Here is a 21,056-nt window from a genome sequence, read left to right on the forward strand (position 1 = left end):
TGTGGCTTTGTGTCAGTTTATTGTGTGAGTGAAATGACTACGTGTTCCTCTTCAATGGATGTCATATTTTCAGTGTATGAATATCTGTATGCTCCAATGATGTTGCACATATATTTCTAGCAATCATAAGCACATAGCTCCTTATTTTATAATATTTTATTTTTTTATCTTTTTTTTTATCAATTTAGATTTAAGAAACCCAACCTCAACCCATCTCTTTTAGAGAACTACAGACCAGTTTCCCTTCTTCCTTTTATTGCAAAAACACTTGAACGAGCTGTGTTCAAACAAGTCTCTACATTTCTCACACAAAACAATCTCCTTGACAGCAACCAATCTGGCTTCAGATGTGGACATTCAACTGAGGCTGCCATGCTCTCAGTTATTGAAGCTCTAAGACTGGCAAGAGCAGAATCCAAATCTTCAGTACTTATCCTGCTTGATCTGTCCGCTGCTTTTGACACGGTTAATCATCAGATCCTCCTATCAACGCTACTGGCGAAAGGCATCTCAGGAACAACACTTCAATGGTTTGAGTCTTACCTATCAGATAGGTCCTTCAAAGTTTCTTGGAGAGGTGAGGTGTCCAAGTCTCAACATCTAACTACCGGGGTGCCTCAGGGCTCAGTTCTTGGACCACTTCTCTGTCTACATGGCATCATTAGGTTCTGTCATTCAGAAACATGGCTTTTCATACCACTGCTATGCTGATGACACTCAACTCTACCTCTCATTCCATCCTGATGATCTAACGGTAGTTATTCACATCTTAGCTTGTCTAACTGACATTTCTTCCTGGATGATGGACCATCACCTTCAACTCAACCTTGCCAAGACAGAACTGCTTGTGATTCCAGCAAACCCATCGTTCCATCACAATTTCACCATCAAGTTAGGCACATCAACCACAACTCCTTCAAAAACAGCTAGAAGCCTTGGAGTTATGATTGATGATCAGCTGACTTTCTCAGACCACATTCCTAAAACTGTCCGATCTTGCAGATTTGCTTTATTCAACATCAAGAAGATCAAGCCCTTTCTTTCAGAACATGCTGCAAAACTCCTTGTTCAAGCTCTTGTTCTGTCCAGGCTGGACTATTGCAATGCCCTCTTGGCAGGTCTTCCAGCCAATTCTATCAAACCTTTACAATTAATTCAGAACGTGGCAGAAAGATTAATTTTTAATGAGCCAAAAAGAATACCAGTCACACATCTGTTTATCAATTTGCACTGGCTTCCAACAGCTGCTCGTATAAAATTCAAGGCATTGATGTTTGCCTACAAAACTACCACTGGCTCTGCACCCATTTACCTAAATTCCTTACTTCAGACTTATGTGCCGTCTAGAAGCTTGCATTCTGCAATTGAACGTCGCTTGATTGTGCCATCCCAAGAAGCACAAAGTCACTTTTACGGACTTTTAAATTAAATGTTCCCTTCTGGTGGAATGAACTCCCCAACTCAATCCGAATATCTGAGTCCTTAGCCATCTTCAAGAATCGGCTTAAAACCCATCTCTTCCATCTTTATTTGACCCTTAACTTTAACACTCACTATTCTAATTCTATTCTTTAAAAAATCTAACTACCTTTCTAATCTTTTTGTATTCTATTTTCTTTTCATTTATTATGCAATTGTATATGTATGTGTGTGTGTATATGTAAAGACCTCTAAATAGCTTGCTCTATTCTTTTATTTTTTTTATTCTATGTTTTCTTTTTATTTATTATATTAGTTAAAATCCCATGCTATGAGTAACCTAACTGAGACTTGTTATAGCACTTATATATCATTGCTCTTTTTGTTGTTTTTGATTGCTTCCACTGTCTTCATCTGTAAGTCGCTTTGGATAAAAGCGTCTGCTAAATGAATAAATAAATAATAAATAAATAAATAAATAAGGTATTTTCTCTGTGAGATGAGTTATACTTCATTTTTGAACAGAGTTAAAGGGGATGCCATTCTGGTGAGAATTAATTCTACTAATTGAAATTTTAGTTTGAACATGTTTATTTTAAAATAAAATAAATTACGTTGATTAAATCTGTCTGTTTCTTTCCTTTTAAAAGCAGGAATTCTGCACTACCTGGTTATCAGTAGTGTGACAAAATCTTTGTGGTTCATTATATTGTATTAGGCTGAATATCTCTAACCTGCTTTTGCTAGCCTGCTCATATTTTTATTTAAGTGGCAGGAAACAGTGGCACTCTTAATGAATTTGTCGCTGACAAACTCCAAACAAATACTGGGATTTTACAGTAATCAGTTTATAAGAATCTTCAGTGTAGCTTTATGACGTCATTTAATATTAATATGCTTTTATGAAGTACAAGCCAGTTAAAATGAAACAAATTTGCATGAAAATATAATGTATTTTTAAATTACTACAATTATGAATTAATTAAAAATATTGTGTGTCTTTGGGACCCTAAACACAGTGTATCATGTTTGGCCCTCTGGAGGACAGCACCATCAAAAATCAGCTCAATCAGTATTTAGTGTTTATATTCAATTCTTACTGTTCGTTTTATAATGCTTTTCATCCTCTGTGAGATCCAATCTACAGTAATGTAGCCTAATGAAAATAAAGTTTCCTGCAATTTTGTACTGTAGTATCTACACCCTTTAAAAACTGTAATCTTACTTTTGTAATAGTTTTTACTTGATCTCACTCCTCTCTAGGCAATAGAGTAAATCTGTGTATTTGTTAGGTTTGTGTGTCATGATGTGAATGAGGCTTAAGTTTGATTTAAAAAAAAAAGGAATAAAATATATTTTTGTTTAGTGGAGGTTTGAGATTCGTGTTTAAATTTGTTCTCAATCTTAAAACTCATTCATACTACGTTTTTGTGCAAATAAACTTGACCTGCATTATAACCCTTTAAATGAAAGTGCTACAAACGGTTATTCGATGTAAATATCATGCAGTAATCATTAGCTGAGTGCAGCGCTCTGTCTCCACTGCATGTGCATAACACTGCAGTTGTCGCAATGCTTAGAATGACATTTCATTCAGCCAATCAGATACTTCCTTACGCACGTACGTGACCAATAGGAAAACGGCTGACAGGATACAGGAAGTCTCGTGCCACTTGTTTGCCAGTCGGTCTGCAGCTCTTCAGCCTCATATCTGCTGCTCCAAACCCCACGAAAGACTACACGTATCCACCGGTATGATGCGCTTTTGTTACAGCATGCTGTTATCGGATTTATAGCGGCGAGATACGTTTAAATGCTTCTAGGAAACAAAATGCGCAGTCACTGTTGAGCTTGAGCTGTTTAAAGGGCAGCTAATGCTAATTGAGTGAATCAAACAATGTAAATAAGGTTACATTTTCAACCTGGCGGTGAATCTGTGGTAATTGTAGTACTATACTATAGCTGAAGATAATATGTAAACGTATATTTGTACAAATACAAGCCAGTTGGTGTCTTCTGAAGCCAGCTGGAGTGCTGTTAAATCTTGCTGAGTAACTGTAACTCACATCTTTGAGCTTCATGTTGTTTTTCAGCTGTGTGGTAAAGATGAGCACTGAGCTCTTTGATAAACCTGTTTTATATGAATTCAGAGATCTCTTGAGATGATGTTGTGTGTTTTCTCTGTTTGTGTGGTCTGTCCAGCAGTGAGGATGTCGTCTGGAGCTCTGTTCCCCAGTCTGGTGTCTGGCTCCCGCAGCTCGTCCAGTAAATATCTGGTGGAGTTCAGGGCCGGTAAGATGACCCTGAAGGGCAGCACAGTGACCCCGGACAAGCGCAAAGGCATGGTCTACGTCCAGCAGACCGACGACTCGCTCATCCACTTCTGCTGGAAGGACAGGACCTCTGGAAATGTGGAGGATGTGAGGACTTTTTACTGTTAGCACGCAACTGAGGATGGTTTATGTGGATATATCGAAGTCTTGATTGTTGATTTTGTGTTTTAGGATCTGATTATATTCCCGGATGACTGTGAGTTCAAGCGGGTGAACCAGTGCACTACAGGACGCGTGTATGTGCTGAAGTTCAAGGCCGGCTCTAAAAGGCTCTTCTTTTGGATGCAGGTGAGTAAAAGATTGCAGCGATTTTGCTTTGCTTTGTCAGAATATAATGAAATGATGCACGCCTGATTGTGAGACCTGATCAGCTGGAGTCTTATTTGTGCTCGCTGCTCCATCTCTCTAAAGGAGCCGAAAACAGATAAAGATGAGGAGTACTGTCGCAAAGTCAATGAGTACATCAACAACCCGCCCATCCCAGGCGCCCTGGGCAGCGGAGGAGGAGGAGGCCACGAACTCTCTGCTCTTGGTGGTGAGTGAAACATGCGTCTCCCTTTGGGCCTGACCCAAGACCCACATGTGCAGTTTTGACCACTTGAGAGCTTTTATACATTCATACATGTTTTGTGTCCACAATCTTTTTTATTCTTACATATCCAGTTAGTTTGTGAAGTGTTGCGCATCATAGCCAATCAAATGTGTGAAGGCTGATCAGAATCTGCTCAGAATGCTGAATGCGTTTACTAGTTATGTTTCCATCATCCTGTTTTTATGCACATTTCTATAAGGAGAAGGTGGTCTGCAAAGCCTCCTGGGTAATATGAGTCACAACCAACTCATGCAGCTGATTGGACCAACAGGACTGGGAGGACTTGGTGAGTTTTATTATTAGTTATTTATATATATATATATATATATACACACACACACACACACACACACATGTATGTACGGTTTAATTTTAATGTATTTTTTCAGGCGCTCTGGCTGGTCCAGGTCTGGCCGGTCTGTTGGGCAGCGGAGGTGCTGCTACCAGCAGCTCAACCTCAAGGCAAGTCTTTTAATTTCAATTTTAAAGCAATTTTATGTTGCTTTCACACATCTTCTTGATTTAATTTATAATCCCTCTCCTGCACGCACAGCTCTCGGAGCCCCTCAGCAGCAGCCACTCCCTCCTCTGGATCGGCCGCCCGGCTCAGCTCCACCCAGGCACCCACCACACCTGTGACTCCTGCTGCCACCTCCACCGGCTCGCCCACAGTGACCCCCACCACCCCTGCTGCCCAGACTCCCTCTGTGCCTGCGGGACCCCCCTCCAGCACGCAGCCCATCCAGCTGAGTGACCTCCAGAGCATCCTGGCCACCATGAACGTGCCTGCCATGGCCGCAGAGGGGGCAGGAGGTGAGACTCTGATAACTGATGTCCCTTTTATGTGATTTTCACCTAATTTCCCATCCTCAAATATGTTGTCCTTTGCTCTTCTGCAGTGGACTTGGCGAGTGTGTTGACCCCTGATGTCATGGCTCCTATTCTGGCTAACCCTGAGGTGCAGCAGAGACTGCTGCCGTACCTGCCGTCAGGAGAGTCGCTCCCGCAGAGCGCCGAAGAGATCCAGAACACACTGACCTCTCCACAGTTTCAGCAGGTCACACTCATGCTCGTAATGCACTGAGATGAAGGGCTGTCCCAGTATAGTGTTATTGATGATAACCATATTGTGTTCAAATTCTGGGTATGATTATGTTGTGCTTCAAACTTAATCTATTGGGATTCACCAAAGTTAATATTAAAATGGATGGTTCCTGTCCTCATTGTTATCGCCTTAAATATTTGCCTTGGGCTTGTTGAGATCCTGCTTTGATGTAAACAGGCCGTGCGTCTGTGTCTGTGCAGGCGATGAGTATGTTCAGCAGTGCTCTGGCCTCGGGTCAGCTCGGTCCTCTCATGAACCAGTTTGGTCTCCCCTCTGAAGCAGTGGACGCAGCTAATAAAGGAGGTGAGATGTGCAGCACGGCCATCAATCAACTTACCATCTGAATTCAAATTTATATGCATTTCTTAAGTTGAAGTTTTCATCATTTGTAATAAGTATTTCAAGTATTACTAGTTCTGTACCCACAAGCACTCATTTGCTCTGTCGTGGTGTTTAGATGTGGAGGCGTTTGCTAAGGCCATGGAGGGCAGTGATGGCAAGACAGATGACGGCGATCCCAAAGACAAGAAAGATGACGACGAGGACATGAGCTTGGATTAGAACAACCTTCTGAACACAATCATCTCTCTGAAGTGTGTCTCGTGTTCGTCTGGGTCGTCTGCTTGTACTCACTCATTGATTCACAGATGTGTTTTCTATGTCCAAAGCTACACTATTAAACATTCAACTCTGTAATTCCATCTTGTGCCATGCAACATAAAATAAATGTTTATTGCCAAATAAAAATACAGCTGAGGATATCTGACAAAATATAAAAAGTGACAAAAATATTTCATCTCGAGTGATGTTATATAAAACACAATGAATCTCTATGGCACAAGGAAATTCACATTTAATTGCCCTCCAGTGTTTTAATACAACTAAATACACCCATAAAACCCATTTGATCATGATCGTATCAATGAAATGTATTAATTAAAGCTAAAACTATATGAACCCAGTGCCAATCCATCCCTGTATTCCTCTGCTCCCTGCAGTTCTCAACATTAGGTTACCAGTAGTGTCTCGTCACTTGCAGTGCTTTTTAATAAAGTTACATTAACAGATGTCATGAAAGTGAAGCTAAATACTGGTTTAGTTTAAAGCTAAGCGAACCCACCACCTGCTGATTTGATAGTGTGAGTGTGGTCTATAGTGCAGGGCAGCCCTGAGTCCCCACAGATCCAGACACTGACACAGGTTTGGACAGCATGACAGGCCTGTGGTTCAGGACGGTTTCCCTCACACATCCGTGGAAAGAGAGGACAGTGGGCGGGAGACCTGGCACCGCTACAGAATCTGCACACCAGAGGACAGCAGGTTTATGTCAACACTGATCATCATTCCTCAGTCGTTCACATTTCAGTGCATGATATTGGTTCATTTAGCTTAGGTACAGAATAAATCCTGCACACTGTGCGTACTTGTAATGCAAATGTATTTACTCACTCAGTGAATAAATGTATATTTTAAAACATATGCAATTGTGGACAGTGTGCGGGATTTATTCTTTGTTGTTTTAAAAATGCTCATTCTTGATTTGCCAGCTGCATGTTCTCTGTCAGGAATTGTAAACGTTGCTTTGGTAGCGTTCAGATGTCATACCTGGCACGCCGCCCAGATAAACGTTCTCCTCGTCCCCGTTCGATCGGCTCTGTTTGGGACCCACTCCATGTTCAGTCGCCGCATCCACATGTAGCTGGATGACGTTGCTCTTCTTCACAACTAAAATCATTATATATATAATATCAATATTCAAGGTGAAAGTATATAACAAATACATTGTATATGACTTTGGATGTTTTCACACTTCACAGTCCTCTTTAAAAGAACCGAACCCACACCCTTTAAATGGATCAAGAGGTGAACAGTTTTCTTTATTCAAACTGTCTCTGTTCCTGAAAGAGGACTCCGAAGCTTTTTTGGTCCACTTAAGCAGTAAAGGTGTCTCAGACCTCTTTGTGTTCAGACTGTTGTTTTTTTGGATCTAGTCCAATTCAGAGTTTGATGGCTGACTTACAATGTATGTGCCTCACTAACCAAGAGATTTGTTTGTAAAGATCTTTACACCATCTTTTGCACTAAAAAAATGTTTTGTACACCTTTGTTAAAAAAGAAAATAGGCAATATATATATTTGTCTGTTTTCCTTGTTTATATAATCATGTTTAAGCACATTGAAGACATCATGGGGAAACATATATTATATTTATATAATAAAATATTTTAAACTGCTATACATTTTTAAAGTACAGGTATCCTTAAAAGCAGCAATTAAGTATGGAACAATCAAATGTAAAAAAAATAAATAAAACTGAATATTATTCACAGTATTAATAATATAGATTCTACTGATGGTCTTTTCAGGCTTTTGTACTAGAACTACAGTGAAGCACAGATCAGTATATTGATACACACGCGATTCCTTTCCCAGATGTGTACATTCGATTGAGACAAAACCAACTGTATTTATGTGAACTATGGGTATTTTTGACAGTTTAAACATAATAGACGATAAAGAGGGTGTATGCTCGTAAAACCGTATATCAAAAATGTCTCTGTCGGAAGCGGTTGAAATTAAATTAAACGAGTGTACGTTGTGAGCTAATGACTTGTAGAGATCTGACAGAATAAGCAGCCATTAGGAACAGCTGATTTATACGGAAACATCCATGACCAAACTACAACGGAATTCGCGAATGGAAAAATCAAGTGTTCATAATACACGTTTTTAGCGAACCGTACCTTTGGCCAAATGCGAACCGTATTATTTACCCCTTATTTCTAAAATACTATCTTGAATATTATTTCACTTGTTTGAACACTTGAATTATCAGTAACTTGAATTGAGACATATCTAGTATTTTAGAAGACTAGTAATAATGATAAACAGTTCATTGATCAGTAATTTTTACTTTTAATACTGAAGCACACTAAAAAATAACGTACTTTTACGCCAGTAAAATTTAATATGAGCACTTTAACTGAAGTACTAGATTTATGTACTTCGTCCACCATTGGAGAAATATAACTAATTATAGTTCTAAATGCCTTTGGTTTCCAAATAAAATAAATACAAACAATCCCATTTTATAAATTCTGACCCCAAGTAACATGCATTTTTTCAAACAGACCACAAGTGTTTGTGTTTTTCAAGACTCACTTGCAATAGTGTGCCAGCCTCCGTCACAGAGAGACTCTTCTGGTGTGAGACTGACTGAAAACTCTCCACTGCTGCTGGTCACCAACACAGTCACCTGCGCAGAACAAACAGACACTTCAAACTGCTGTACGGACTCGTCCCACTGACCTTCAGGGAGCAGCACCAAACCTAAAGGAAATATGTTTATATTCTCTGAACTCTCCTTTGAAAATGATTGAACCTCGTAAGAGTTACGGCGAACTTATTTCATGTATATGTTGAGTGCATGTATGTCACCTGGCCCTGGTTTAGGTAGAGACTCAGATGTTGAGTTTTATTGGCTCCAGTGTGCAGCAGGAGCCCAGAGTCTGAAACCAGACGGACTTCCAATTGGATCTCGAGGTCCTGGTCTAACACCAGCGATTCGTCTAACATGAGAGAGAGGTGCGATAAACAAGGTGTATTTTCCACCATCTTTGTGAATGAAATCTGAAGTGTGTCTGATCTGATGGTTTGACTGATTGCTCACCGATGGTCAGATATCCTCCCTGGCTGGAGAAGTAAACCCCGGGCTGGAGGGGCTGCTGGTAACAGGGTGTCACTCCCACACTGTGAGAGGGGCTCTGTGACGGCACCTCGTTCAGCTTCAGATCCCGCACACAGCCAACGAAACCATCCTGTAAGAGAGAAATGGATAGAAAGAAAAGTCTCATCACATTACAAAGGTGTATCTCTGTTCAGATCTGTACAGAAATATGATTTCATACTAGCAAAACAATATTATATTAAAACAATATTCAAAACGTTTTTATTACGTTCTTATGATTAAATATTAAAAAAATAATACAATATTAAACAATATAATATTCACAATAAAATAAACATATTTATGTTCGTACTAAAACAATGTGGTAACTTTTGTTTTTTACGATACCATAAAACAACCTTTGTGTATTTCATTTAATATAAAAAAATACGGCAGTAAAAATAGTTCAAGGTAATTAAAAAAAAGAGACCGTTATCTAAAATCGCTGTGTGTACTTATTAGAGCATCGCATTACTAGATTAGCAACATACTGACATCAGAATTAATTGTGAATCGAATCTCTTGTAGGCTTTGCATTATTTAATACAATTTCATAAAAGTTTGTCAAATAAAACGTGATGGATCAAGACCCGTATTTCAAATAAAATAGAAATAGCAATGAAATAGTTAATCTAATTATTCAATGTAATTTTTTTTTTCCACCAACCATTTTTGATGCCAACATCAAAATCCTATTCAAATATATAATTATATATCATATAATATCTTATAAAAATTAAATATATAATATTAAAATAAATGTGTGTGTTTGTTTTTAAAATAAAATATATATTTTTTAATTAAAATAAAATAAAACGTGGTCTGAGAACAGCACTTTAATAATAAAAAAAACAAGCAGTGACACCATGGCAGTTGACTGGTTTTGAGCATGGTGTAGTGTGTAAGACCGTGTTTACCATAGCTGCGCTGTGGTCTGAGGGAAGTCCACCAATATAGAGCGGAGCACCAAACACACTCTTCCATCCGCCCTTCACCGTCTTCTCCTGAGGGTTGATGCCGTCCACTGTTAGATAAGCCTTGTCATCCTCCACTTTCACAAACACCTGCATCATTTCATTGTGAAAATTAGAGATATAGGGGAAAATAAAATAACAATTTGTCTAAAACATGTCTGTCCCACATACTAACCGTGTGCCACAGGCCATCGTTGTATTTCTTTTTGCTGCGTATGCTTTTCTTCCTCTTTCCGCTGTTGACTATTAGCATAAGATTTCCATCAAGCATAGAGAGTGTCATGATACTCTGGTCCTTCCCTCCCGCCACATGGAAAATCAGTCCACTCGAGGAGTGCACACGCACATCCACAGAGATGTGTGGCCTGCAGATAGTTTAAAACAGGCATGTCATTTAGCAATTTATTGGTAAATAATTTATTTTTTGGTCAGTGCTGCATATATTATCATGTTTTTCATACTAATTTCCCATTTTTTATATTTAGATTATACTTTGCTGTCATCTAGCACTCACTTTAATTTAATTTATGAACACTTAAATGTAATCTCAAAATAAAAATAAAAATTCATAATGTACAATGTAATGTTGTGATGCCTAATTTCAGTTGAAGCATTTAAAACTACTGAATAAATTTTTTGCGTTTTATTTTTTTCAAAACAACAGTACAGAAATTTAATATCAGTCATTTATCCATTATGACCCATAACATGTAGAGTCTAGGTAACATATATAACCCTCATTCCCTGAAGGAGGGAATGGATACGCTACATCAGAACAGACTGATGAATAGGGTCTCGCCCGAGCAGCGCAAGCAACTCGCATTCAAGTCGTCGCTGAGGTGTCAAGCCATGTGACCTGGCCTTTCATTCAGTTATGTTCGACATTACATCAGAAAAGACTGACAAATGGGGTCTTCCAGTGACCCGTGCAAGTGATAGCACCCTGTATAGGTCAGCACGAGTGAGGGACTATACTAACACAGAATTCACTGGGTAGCATATTCTCGTTGGAAGTATGCTTAAAGGCTGCCTGCTCGTTGGAGGACTTACAAGGCACATACCAACCCACATGACTATCTGAGGTACCCAGCCTGCAGGGTGGAATGTTTCAATGACAGAGTCGGCAAAGGTGGCAAAGATGCCCAGCCCGCAGCTCTACAGATGTCTGTTAGCTGATCTCTAAAAGGAGTGGTGGGAACTTTGGGCACGTTTCTCAAGTTAACGTGAGAGTTAGCCGGCCTGAATTCCAGTCACGCTTCATCAGCTGAAAATGCCTGCATGTCCCGACCCTCTAAACCAATGCCAAAGCCGTCAGGAGTGCGCTTTTTAATTATGAGAATTTCAGCTGCACTAAAAGCAAGGGTTCGAACGGAGCTCTCTGCAGTGTGGACAACACAACTGTGAGATATCAAGAGGCAACTTGGGGTGGTGATGTCGGAGGGACCTGGGTTCGAATCCACTGGTTGACACCAATGTGTCCCTGAGCAAGACACTTAACCTCTAGTTGCTCCAGAGGCGTGCGACCTCTGACATATATAGCAATTGTAAGTCGCTTTGGATAAAAGCGTCAGCTAAATGAATAAATGTAAATGTAATCTTGTTAAGGGGGAGGTGGATTGAGCCTCATCGCCCCTATCAGGAACCTGATGACCAGGTCATGTTTCCCAAGAGACTTACCATCAACAGGATCATGGTGAGCTGCAATAGCAACCACACAGACCTTCAGGGAGGAATAAGACAGCCTTCATTCCAACCCTTCTGAAGAAAGGAAAGCACTGACACGATTGGGCATTTCCAGGGGACTTCATGACATAAAGAATACCAAGTGATGAAGAGCATATGCGTGTCTTGTAGACAAGGCCCTAGTCAAAGTGATGGTAGCTACCACCTGATGTGGCAAGGTACCTAAACCTTATGTGACCCGTCCAGAACCCACTGATGTAGGTTCCAAAAGTCCGGACGTGTGTGCCAGAGGGTGCCCCATCTCTGAGCTCCTTCCTCAAAGAGATTTGCCAGGGAGGGTCTGTCGCAAGGAGTACAAGTCTGCAGAACCAGGTCCAGTTGTAACCATAAGGACATGCTCTTGTCCTCCCTGATCTTACACAACATCTGTGCAAGAAGGCTCTCTGGGGGAAACCTATCTTGGCACAGGTCCAGCTGCCAGCTGTGTGCAAGAGGATCTGTGCCAAGGATGCCCTCAGTCAGGGAATAAAATAACTGGCAGTGGGAATTCTCTCGAGAGGCAACATGCAACACCCTGATGGTTGATGTATGCTACAGTCGCATTGTTGACCATATGGACCAGAATGTGCTTGTCCCTCAGCAGGGCCCTGAATCGGTGCAGAGCAAGCCATACTTCTAGCAACTTGAGGCCATTGACATACCACTGAAGTTGGGGTCCTGTCCAGAAGCCTGACGCAGCATGTCCATTGCACATGGCACCCCAGCCTGAGGCAGAGGCATCTGGAGACAACATTCCTGGACACCGTTCTACACCAGCCTATAAAAATTAGAGATCCAACCATGGGGTAAAGGATTGGCAGCAGGCCAGAGTAGGGCTGAAATGATTAGTCAACATTATTGACAATGTCGACAAAAAAAAAATTGTCTACCAATATTGGTAACACTTTATAATAACTGCATGCTATTAATCATTAGTTAAGCATTAGGAAACAGTTAATTCATCATTTATAAAGCATTAATAGACATTTATAAGCAGTTTATAAATAAAGATATAAATGCTTTAAAACCTGATTTAAAAGCATATCTATAATGTATTTAATAATTTTTTTTCATACTTTATTAATGATTAATTTATCATTTCTAAATTAAGTATAGCATTATTTACAGATCAGTTATTAAGGAGTTGTCAGTGGTTCATAAGATCACTTAGAAATTGTAAGTAAATGATTAATAAACTATTAAAATGTGCATTCATACATCTTTTTATTTAGACATATAGTAATAGTTACTTATAGTGTTAATAAATGGTTTATTAACATGTATTTCTACTGTAATTCAGGTTAAATTCATGTAGTTGTTAGTTAACTATTTTTGTGAGCTCATCTAAAGTGAGGACTATTTATGCCTTGTAAAGCTTTTACAAATGAGATTTAAAGGCTGTTAAAATGTCTATGTTCTGTATCACTGTGTTGTGTTTGTTTCTGTTTAGAAGATAACTGAGCATTTAAATATCCTTTATAAATGCTTTACAAGGCATAACTAGTCCTCACTTTAGATGAGCTCACATAAATAGTTAACTGACCACTACTAAATGCTTTATAACTACCTGAATTTACTACATTTCTTGTGATCTTATGAATCACTGGCAACTCCTAAATAACTGGTTTGTAAATAATGCTATACTTCATTGAGAAATGATAAATTGATCATAAATAAAGTATGAAATTACACATTATAGATATGCTTTTAAATCAAGAATAAAGCATTTATATCTGTATTTATAAGCTGATTATTACTGTCTATTAATGCTTTATAAATTATGTATTATCGGTTTACTAATGCTTAATTAATGATTAATAGTGTGCATTAATTAGTTGATTAAACATTCTAATAATTGTTAAATTATTAGATTAACAAAATCATAATTTGTTGCAGCCCTAGGCCAATGTGAGGGTCACCTGGAGCATGCCCACCTCAGGACTGGGCCTTGAAGCCAGTGCTGAAGCAGTCTCATATGAGGCAACCCGAGCGGTATGACCGCTGCTGTGGATGCCATATACCCCAGGAGGCTCTGAAATAAATCCAGTGGGGCCAGGGGCAGAACAAAAAGAGAACGAGAACAAAAGTTTCTCCCCCAGCCTCCTCTGGCGGAAGGAGTGGTCTTGCTACCATCTCCTGAAGAGCTGACTTCCCCATCTCCGGGTCGCCTGTCTCAGGAACGCTGCACGGCCTGACGCTTGGCAGGTTTGGGGGCAGAGACAGGCTACACCACTCTTCTGCGGCCATCTCCTTGCTGCGGCCGATAGCACCAGAACGGTTCCGGGCAGTTAAAGGTGCCTTCCACAAACTGGACACTTCCTGATGCACCTCCGGGAAGAGAGGAACCGGAAGAGAGGATGCTGGTGATCAGCGTGTGCAACGTCCAGGAACTGATCGTCCAGCCTTGAGTGTTCGGGACAGGGTGGAGGATTCCACTCAAGCCAAATGCTTTCAGTTGCCCGGGAAAGCATAGCTGTCATCTTGGGTTCAGACTCGGGCAACATTGGCGCTCCAGAGGGAGGCAACGCAGCTGAATCCTTATCTCCCGAGGACTCAAGCCCACCTTGTGATGTGATGATCGACATACAGACATCCTCAGGAGCCCCGAATGAGATGCTGGGGAACCTGGTGAGAGGGCCCAGCAACCTCATCCAGAAGCTCCAGGTGCTATGAGAACATTAACCATCCACGAACGCAGTCTCATCGTGATGAAAGCCCAGACACTTGACACAGCGATCGTGGCCGTCTCGAGGAGTTATATATCAACCACACCCAGAAACACATAGGCGGTATGACATCTTTAAAAAGACGCAAACAAACCCATATACTCTTTTAGAAAAAGATCTTTCAGAGGAGCTGAAGCGCTCAGGGGAACGCAGAAGTTGGAAGGAAGAAAGCAGGAAGCTCTTCAACGAACCGCTGTGTATTTTTGTGTGAGTGTGTGTGTGTGTGTGTTTAAATACTCACGCCTTGCTGAATGCTTGAGGCAGCAAATCAAATCTCAGATAGCTGTGGGAGGAGCCACTGAAGTGATGAGCGTCAACATCCTGGACGGACATCTCACCCTGACAAGAGTCACGTGCCATTCGACCTCTTGAGCGTCCATGAGGCTTATTCTGTGCATTCACAGACACGAATTACATTCAAATAATGATATTATTCATTATTAAGAAAATTATATAATATTAAAAAGAAATGAAATATTTATGTGCTGTTGTTAAAATAATTTAAATGTTTAGTTTGTAAATGTATTTTATTTTTAATAAAAAAAAAAAAATACATCTGCATTTTTTTTTTAAATAGTACCTTTCGATTCTTTCTCTGTGGTGAGTCCAGTATTTCCAATGGGACTGAAGAGGAGGGGCAAACAAATGTGTATTTGCGTCCCTCTTGTGGTTTTATCAAATCTTCAACAGTCTGGGGTTCGTTAACTCTAAGAACACAATGTAGAAATTATAAGAGCTGATCTAACTGTAACTTTTCATAAAGCTTACACATTCAGGTATAAGACTGAATTGACCCTTTATTAGCATTTTCCTCCATTAATCTATTTCTAACACCCTCTTCATTGCTCGCTCTCTGCATCACACACCTCTTTATGAAGAAGTTACTGAGGCAGCCGGTGAGCTTGGTGGGGTCGTCTGACACGGGTATGCCGCCCAAATAAGTAATGTTAGACTGTAGCACCGCGCTGAAGTTGCCCACGCTGACAGTTCGATTCTCAAAAACATCATCTATATAAACCTGTAACCTAAACAAAGGCAGAAATGGTCACAAGCATGTACACTATTGTACATCTATAACAAATATATAGTGGCATACCCATCTGTGGTGTGGTAAAATGCAACATAGTGACTGTTGTCATCGTTGTACGTCTTCTGAGAACTGACTTCATTATTGCCAGCACGGACGACTACATGGCCATTCTTCAAGACCACCTGACACACATCACTCTGAGGGGACGGACACAAACACAGACTTTGACAATGGCTGCAAGTGTCTTCAGTAGAAATCACTAAAACACATCAGTTAAAATAGAGACTGTATGTTGTTTAATTTGCACCTGGCCTTGCCGGTAAAACATGAGCCCGTTTTGCTGATCTGTCCTGAAGCCGATTCCAGCGTAGAAGTTGTCTGGATATTCCACTACTTTGTTCGTGTCTATTTTCAAGCCCAGGTAACCTTCACCAGTGAAACGAGCCTTGCGTGTAAACTGACACACAACGCAAACACAAATAAAAACACATGAGAAATCAGATATGGTGGAAATCACTATGGTTGGGAATCATAAGGAATTTACAGATTTTGAATCCAATGAGTGATTCTGGTTTTATTACTATTTTCATAACTCTGTTCTCATAGCGCCTTATGACTTATATAGCTTGCTCATATATAAAACAAATCATCATCTTGGGACTAACGGCAGTTAAAAAAAGTGTACTTTCCTAAGTTAAAGCTTGGCCGTTTTCAAAGCAACTTTCATCCTGGCCAGATTGCATTAAAAAAGACATTATGCAACTCTGTTCTAAAAGTTAATTTCTTGTATGTTGTGATGCACATCTCCGTTACAATGGTTTATCAAATGAAGGAAAGGGTTTAAGTGGACTAAATGACTGGAGAAAATATGTAATTAAAAAAATAATAAAACACAAATGGATGAATTATTCACAATAAGATCAATAACATGCATTTAGAAAATAGATCCACTTTGAAGAATTTTCTTGAAGTACATCAGGGCTTTTACCATAGCAGGATTCATGACTTCACACCCTGGACTCTGGAGGACTCTCTTTTTCACATTTAACTAAGCAAATGCAAGTATATTCCCTCATCGCACACATATGTTCCAGAATCATTAGCAGATTTCAATATACCCAACCTAAAGAAACAAGTATGATGACGCTCACCAGCAGGTCATCTGAACATCCAGAACTGATCCCTTCACTCTTCATGTTCTTTATTTCAACAAAGCTTCCCATGGCCTTTACAGTCCTGAAGCAGCCCTTTATGGAGCCTCGTTTAGGAAACATGCTCTTTAAACTGCAATGACATGCACACATAGTTAATTCCACCTCAGATCACCAGCCCTGTGTCCAGGTGCATCTAAATATCTGCATGGTCACCTCTCGGGCATCTGATCCTCTGGCACTCCACCCAGGAAATATCTTCCTGTGAAGTTGATCTCGCTGCTGGTAAGGATGTACAACGTTTTGCGATCTAGTCTCACTAGCATTTCATTTTTCCGAAGCTGAAAGACAATATCCAACTGCAAACAACAAACAGAAGACATAAAAACAAAAAGATCTAACTTAAAGAGATGAACAGATAAGGAAGAAAAAAATGACTGGAATAAAGAGGGTTTTACTCACAGATTTCACATCTCCATTACTGATTTTCTCTTGTCCTAGGGAAGTTAAGTTTCCATCAAGGTTATATAGGACTTTAAGAAAACCGTCTTGCACAGCTAAGCACACAAACTTATCCTGAGAAGGGAAAAGAATGACATTAACACCTATAACCTGCATCAAACGATCACAGATCCTAAGTTGCAGTCCATGTCTCACCTGTCTTTGTAACAACAGGAGAATGCCGTTTTGTGAGATGAGTTTGATAGACTGCTCAAGCTTATTGCTGTCCTTCAGAGTATCGAACAAAACCTCAACATAGCCTGAACCATCAAAATACTCTCCGTCAATTCCCCACGTGGGCGTATTGGCCAGCTTCTTTCTGTTAAAACATGTGAAACGATTTTACAAGGAATGCACTCTCGCAAAGAGGTTAACACAGATTATATAATTGAATGAATAATCAATGAAACCCCTCTGACCGTGCACAAGGGCGGTCTGCTGTGGTGTTCATTTGGAAGGTTTGCTCGAAGTTATAGAGGCTGATTATTTCTTGATTTAGACTTAATAACTCCAGGCAGCCCTTGAAGAAGTCAGGAGACGCAATGTTCAGATCCACTGGAAGCTGTGCGTTTGAGAGAAAGAGAGAGAACTTGTGAAATGTTTCGGAAAATCCACCAATGTTAAAATTAAGGATGACAAAAATCAATATCAGTAAATCATTATCAATAAATGGCCAATTTTAAAACCCTATACCAGTTCAGTTCTGGTCACCTTGGCTTGCTAATTTGGGTCTAAAAAACTATTAAAACTGAGTAATATTATTGATATGACTGCAATGACCCCATCGGATGATAATGACACTGTTTACTACTGCAAACCTGCTTTAATTGAATCAAATGTGTTTCATAATTGACTAACTTTGCAACACTGACAATGCTATTGAACTGAATTAAAACACTGATCTGACTTGTGCTGAATAACCACAATATTGTCTTCTGTGAAAAATTTTGCAACATCACTTTTCTATTAATTACTGTGAAGCTGCTTTGAAACAAATCAAAGATATGACAAAAATATGACTAAGAGGTGATAGCAAAGGTAATATAAACGTAAAAAGCATTAAATAGCCCATGTTTACCAAAGGCAATAAGCTAAAAAAAATCTCTTATTTTACGTTTCTTATGGTCACCAAGGCTGTATTTAATTCTTCATAAATACAGCAAAAACTGTCATTTTCTGAAATATTATTTTAACTTAAAATGACTATCTTCTATTTGAATATATTTTAAAATGTAATTTATTCCTGTGATGCAAAGCGGATTTTCAGCATCATTACTCCACTCTTCAGTGTCCTATGATCCTTAAGAAATCATTCTAATATGTTGATTTGCTGCTCAAGAAACATTTATTATTATCAATGCTGAAAACAGTTGCGCTGCTTCATAGTTTTGTGGACACTTTGATACGTTTTTCAGGATTCGTTAATGAAAAAAACGGAAATAGAAATAGTTTCGAACTTATAAAAACGTCTTTACTGTCACTTTTGATCTATTTAATGCATCCTAGCAGATTAATACAAGACTTGCTCAGGTGGTTTGCTCATTGGCTCAAAAGTGCCCACTACTAAGTGTTTAAGATATTCTGCTCCATACACAGGGGTTTTGTGTTACTCACAGTGAAATTGGTGGGATAAGCTCCAACATAAAACACAGTCTCTTTGGCTTGTAAGTTGAGCAGGCCTTTTTCTCCTTTTGCCTCCATTTTTTTTTTTATTATACTTGTTTCATCGGAATCGTTGTACATTTCTATCTGACCATACTGCAGAGTCCTGCACTCAAATACAGTAGAAGTAGAGTAAATACAGCTGGAAAATAATATCAGTGAAGTCAAAGCTCAACAGATATGTGACAGTAATAACGATGAGCATGTTTTCCCACCTCTCCAGGACAACTTTGTTGAAGAAAACCTTATTCACGTCCTCATCCATTAGCACATCCGCTGGTTTTCCTCCCAAATTAAAGTACCAGCGCAGCTTTGATCCTTCCAGCATCATTGCCATATAGTCTTTACTGGTCTACAGTACACATTCAGCACAGACACATGTGTTTATATTCTCACATATATAATTAGTCATGCACATAGTAACACATGCATAAAGCACAAAAGGTATAAGCTGAGGAAGTTGGCTTACGTTACTATTTCCGAGGTAGAAAACAAACTGGGGTTTGGTAGTAGCTTGGCGTTTTTTACGCGTGGCATCCGAAAGCTTGATGTACATGTGCAGTGATGTATATGCTGCCAGGTCGGCAACATCACTGGGCGTCCTCACTTGTACTCCGGATTCACCATTAAACATCATTGACACTCTCACCTGAAGAACAGAAAGTTGAGTCATTGCCTGTAGCACCGCTGCAATCCGGGAAATCTAGTATCTGGAAAACTTTCTGAGGTCTGAAGAGCTGTACCTTCTTGGAAGCATTGCGAGTCAGTTCAATGAGCCGGCGGATTCTCTGGATGCTGTCGGAGATGTTGGACGGCTGAAATGAGGTGTTATGTAGTTGATCTAACTTCTCTATCAGCCGAGGAAGAGTGTCGCTCAGCGCCGTCACTGCAGGAACACACAAACACTTTGGAGATGATGTGAAAGCAAGATCACTCATGCTCTCTCAGGAGAGCTCCATCACACGCACCTGACGAATTGGCATCATTGAGAGCTCTGTTGAGATCATCGCTGGTGGCGTTTGAGTCTCCGTACTGCTTCTGCCATTCCTCCAGCTGCTTCTGAATCGGAGCCAGCGTGTTGCTAGCATTAGCCACCGTGTTGTTAGCCTGCTCCACCGCGCTCTTAGCTGCTGCGATGTCTTCTGCTATGTCTTCTGCATCATTTCAACGACAATGTTTCGGTCATGGTTTCGATTCAGTTAAGCTTGACAGACTCGAATATATGCAAAAGCGTTTAAAAGTTTGCAGGCAGTGATTTTTTTTAAGTTGATTACTTTCATTCAGCCATCATGCATTAAATTGATCAAAAGTATATTTATAAGGTTTTAAAAGACTTCTATTTCAAGTAAATGTTATTTTGTACTTTCTATTCATCAAAAAGGATCTTATTTCTACAAAAATGTTTAGCAGTGCAATTGTTTTAAACATGAATATTAATAAGAAATGTTTCTTGAGCAGCAAATCAGCATAACAGAATGATTTCTGAAGGATCATGTGACTGAAGACTGGAGCAATGATGCTGGAAATTCAGCTTTGACTAAATTAGTTTAAAACATTAAAATAGAAAACAGAAAAATGTATACAGTTTTACTGATCAAATGATGAGCATAAGATTCTTCTTTCAAAAACATAAAACAATCTTACCAACCTCAAAATTTTAAACGCCTGTGTATTTATTTACAAGTAAGCTTGCTATTAGTTAGGCCACAATGAACACAATGAAGACCGAGGACTCTGAGCTCTGACCTCGGCTGATGTTGAGGCTATTCTGAATGTTCCTCAGGTCTTGGAGCGTTTTCTCTTTCTTCATTTCAGCATCCTGCAAACTTTTCTGTATGGAGTCCAAGCGTGGCTTTAGACCTGACAGAGATACAGTGATGGCCTGCATTAGATCGGCCGAGGCTCAAACCAACAAAGATGTACCTTGAAAGAAGCATTCGTTTGCTTTCCTTACTTTGACTGCTGTTATTCAGCTCCTCTGCTTCCTTCAGAAGCTCGATGCTCCGATTCTTCAGTTCAGCAGATTTCAGGGGCAGATCTGTGTCCTTTATGTTCTAGATCATATAAAGAAAGTTTTTGCTGCTTACTCATGTCTGAAGAGCAATAAAGATGCA

General features: G+C 39.7%; 2 protein-coding genes across 4 annotated transcripts in view; one reads left to right on the forward strand and one right to left on the reverse strand.

Annotated features, from left to right (window-relative positions):
• The first annotated feature begins 3,049 nt into the window (after nucleotides 1-3,049).
• Nucleotides 3,050-6,228, forward strand: LOC113073337 (proteasomal ubiquitin receptor ADRM1). 3 transcript variants are annotated; one of them, XM_026246253.1, is made up of 10 exons: nucleotides 3,050-3,171; nucleotides 3,622-3,839; nucleotides 3,924-4,040; nucleotides 4,164-4,287; nucleotides 4,544-4,630; nucleotides 4,734-4,806; nucleotides 4,898-5,157; nucleotides 5,244-5,401; nucleotides 5,650-5,752; nucleotides 5,907-6,228. In XM_026246253.1, exons 2-10 carry the CDS (start codon nucleotides 3,630-3,632, stop codon nucleotides 6,008-6,010), a joined length of 1,236 nt encoding a protein of 411 aa, XP_026102038.1. In that variant the 5' UTR covers nucleotides 3,050-3,171; nucleotides 3,622-3,629; the 3' UTR covers nucleotides 6,011-6,228. The 3 variants fall into 3 exon arrangements, with proteins under 3 accessions (XP_026102038.1, XP_026102041.1, XP_026102039.1); XM_026246256.1 differs by having other exon boundaries at nucleotides 4,547-4,630; XM_026246254.1 differs by having other exon boundaries at nucleotides 3,061-3,171; nucleotides 3,625-3,839.
• A 246-nt stretch (nucleotides 6,229-6,474) lies between these two features.
• Nucleotides 6,475-21,056, reverse strand: part of LOC113073338 (laminin subunit alpha-5-like) — a 59,495-nt gene continuing 44,913 nt past the window's right edge. Inside the window, exons 57-80 of the mRNA XM_026246257.1 lie at nucleotides 20,897-20,996; nucleotides 20,689-20,802; nucleotides 19,911-20,096; nucleotides 19,686-19,828; nucleotides 19,412-19,591; nucleotides 19,158-19,294; nucleotides 18,895-19,048; nucleotides 17,700-17,842; nucleotides 17,437-17,599; nucleotides 17,242-17,355; nucleotides 16,996-17,138; nucleotides 16,780-16,912; nucleotides 15,936-16,085; nucleotides 15,695-15,825; nucleotides 15,465-15,623; nucleotides 15,179-15,305; nucleotides 14,840-14,988; nucleotides 10,326-10,515; nucleotides 10,094-10,240; nucleotides 9,120-9,267; nucleotides 8,888-9,018; nucleotides 8,612-8,705; nucleotides 7,055-7,174; nucleotides 6,475-6,748 (exon numbers count right to left, since the gene is read on the reverse strand). Coding sequence (XP_026102042.1) covers nucleotides 6,600-6,748; nucleotides 7,055-7,174; nucleotides 8,612-8,705; nucleotides 8,888-9,018; nucleotides 9,120-9,267; nucleotides 10,094-10,240; nucleotides 10,326-10,515; nucleotides 14,840-14,988; nucleotides 15,179-15,305; nucleotides 15,465-15,623; nucleotides 15,695-15,825; nucleotides 15,936-16,085; nucleotides 16,780-16,912; nucleotides 16,996-17,138; nucleotides 17,242-17,355; nucleotides 17,437-17,599; nucleotides 17,700-17,842; nucleotides 18,895-19,048; nucleotides 19,158-19,294; nucleotides 19,412-19,591; nucleotides 19,686-19,828; nucleotides 19,911-20,096; nucleotides 20,689-20,802; nucleotides 20,897-20,996 — 3,405 coding nt within the window. The 3' untranslated portion in view covers nucleotides 6,475-6,599. The remainder of the gene's footprint in view (nucleotides 6,749-7,054; nucleotides 7,175-8,611; nucleotides 8,706-8,887; nucleotides 9,019-9,119; nucleotides 9,268-10,093; nucleotides 10,241-10,325; nucleotides 10,516-14,839; nucleotides 14,989-15,178; nucleotides 15,306-15,464; nucleotides 15,624-15,694; nucleotides 15,826-15,935; nucleotides 16,086-16,779; nucleotides 16,913-16,995; nucleotides 17,139-17,241; nucleotides 17,356-17,436; nucleotides 17,600-17,699; nucleotides 17,843-18,894; nucleotides 19,049-19,157; nucleotides 19,295-19,411; nucleotides 19,592-19,685; nucleotides 19,829-19,910; nucleotides 20,097-20,688; nucleotides 20,803-20,896; nucleotides 20,997-21,056) is intronic.

Source organism: Carassius auratus, unplaced genomic scaffold (genome assembly GCF_003368295.1).
Source record: "Carassius auratus strain Wakin unplaced genomic scaffold, ASM336829v1 scaf_tig00011994, whole genome shotgun sequence".
In the NCBI taxonomy this organism is placed as follows: Eukaryota; Metazoa; Chordata; class Actinopteri; order Cypriniformes; family Cyprinidae; genus Carassius; species Carassius auratus.

Bases quoted from the DNA above. Each gene is read 5' to 3' on its own strand.
- LOC113073337 (XM_026246253.1), top strand. From the start codon at position 3,630: ATGTCGTCTGGAGCTCTGTTCCCCAGTCTGGTGTCTGGCTCCCGCAGC. The intron at 4,288-4,543 runs GTGAGTGAAACA...CATTTCTATAAG, and splicing joins CGAACTCTCTGCTCTTGGTG to GAGAAGGTGGTCTGCAAAGC. The intron at 5,402-5,649 runs GTCACACTCATG...GTGTCTGTGCAG, and splicing joins CCTCTCCACAGTTTCAGCAG to GCGATGAGTATGTTCAGCAG.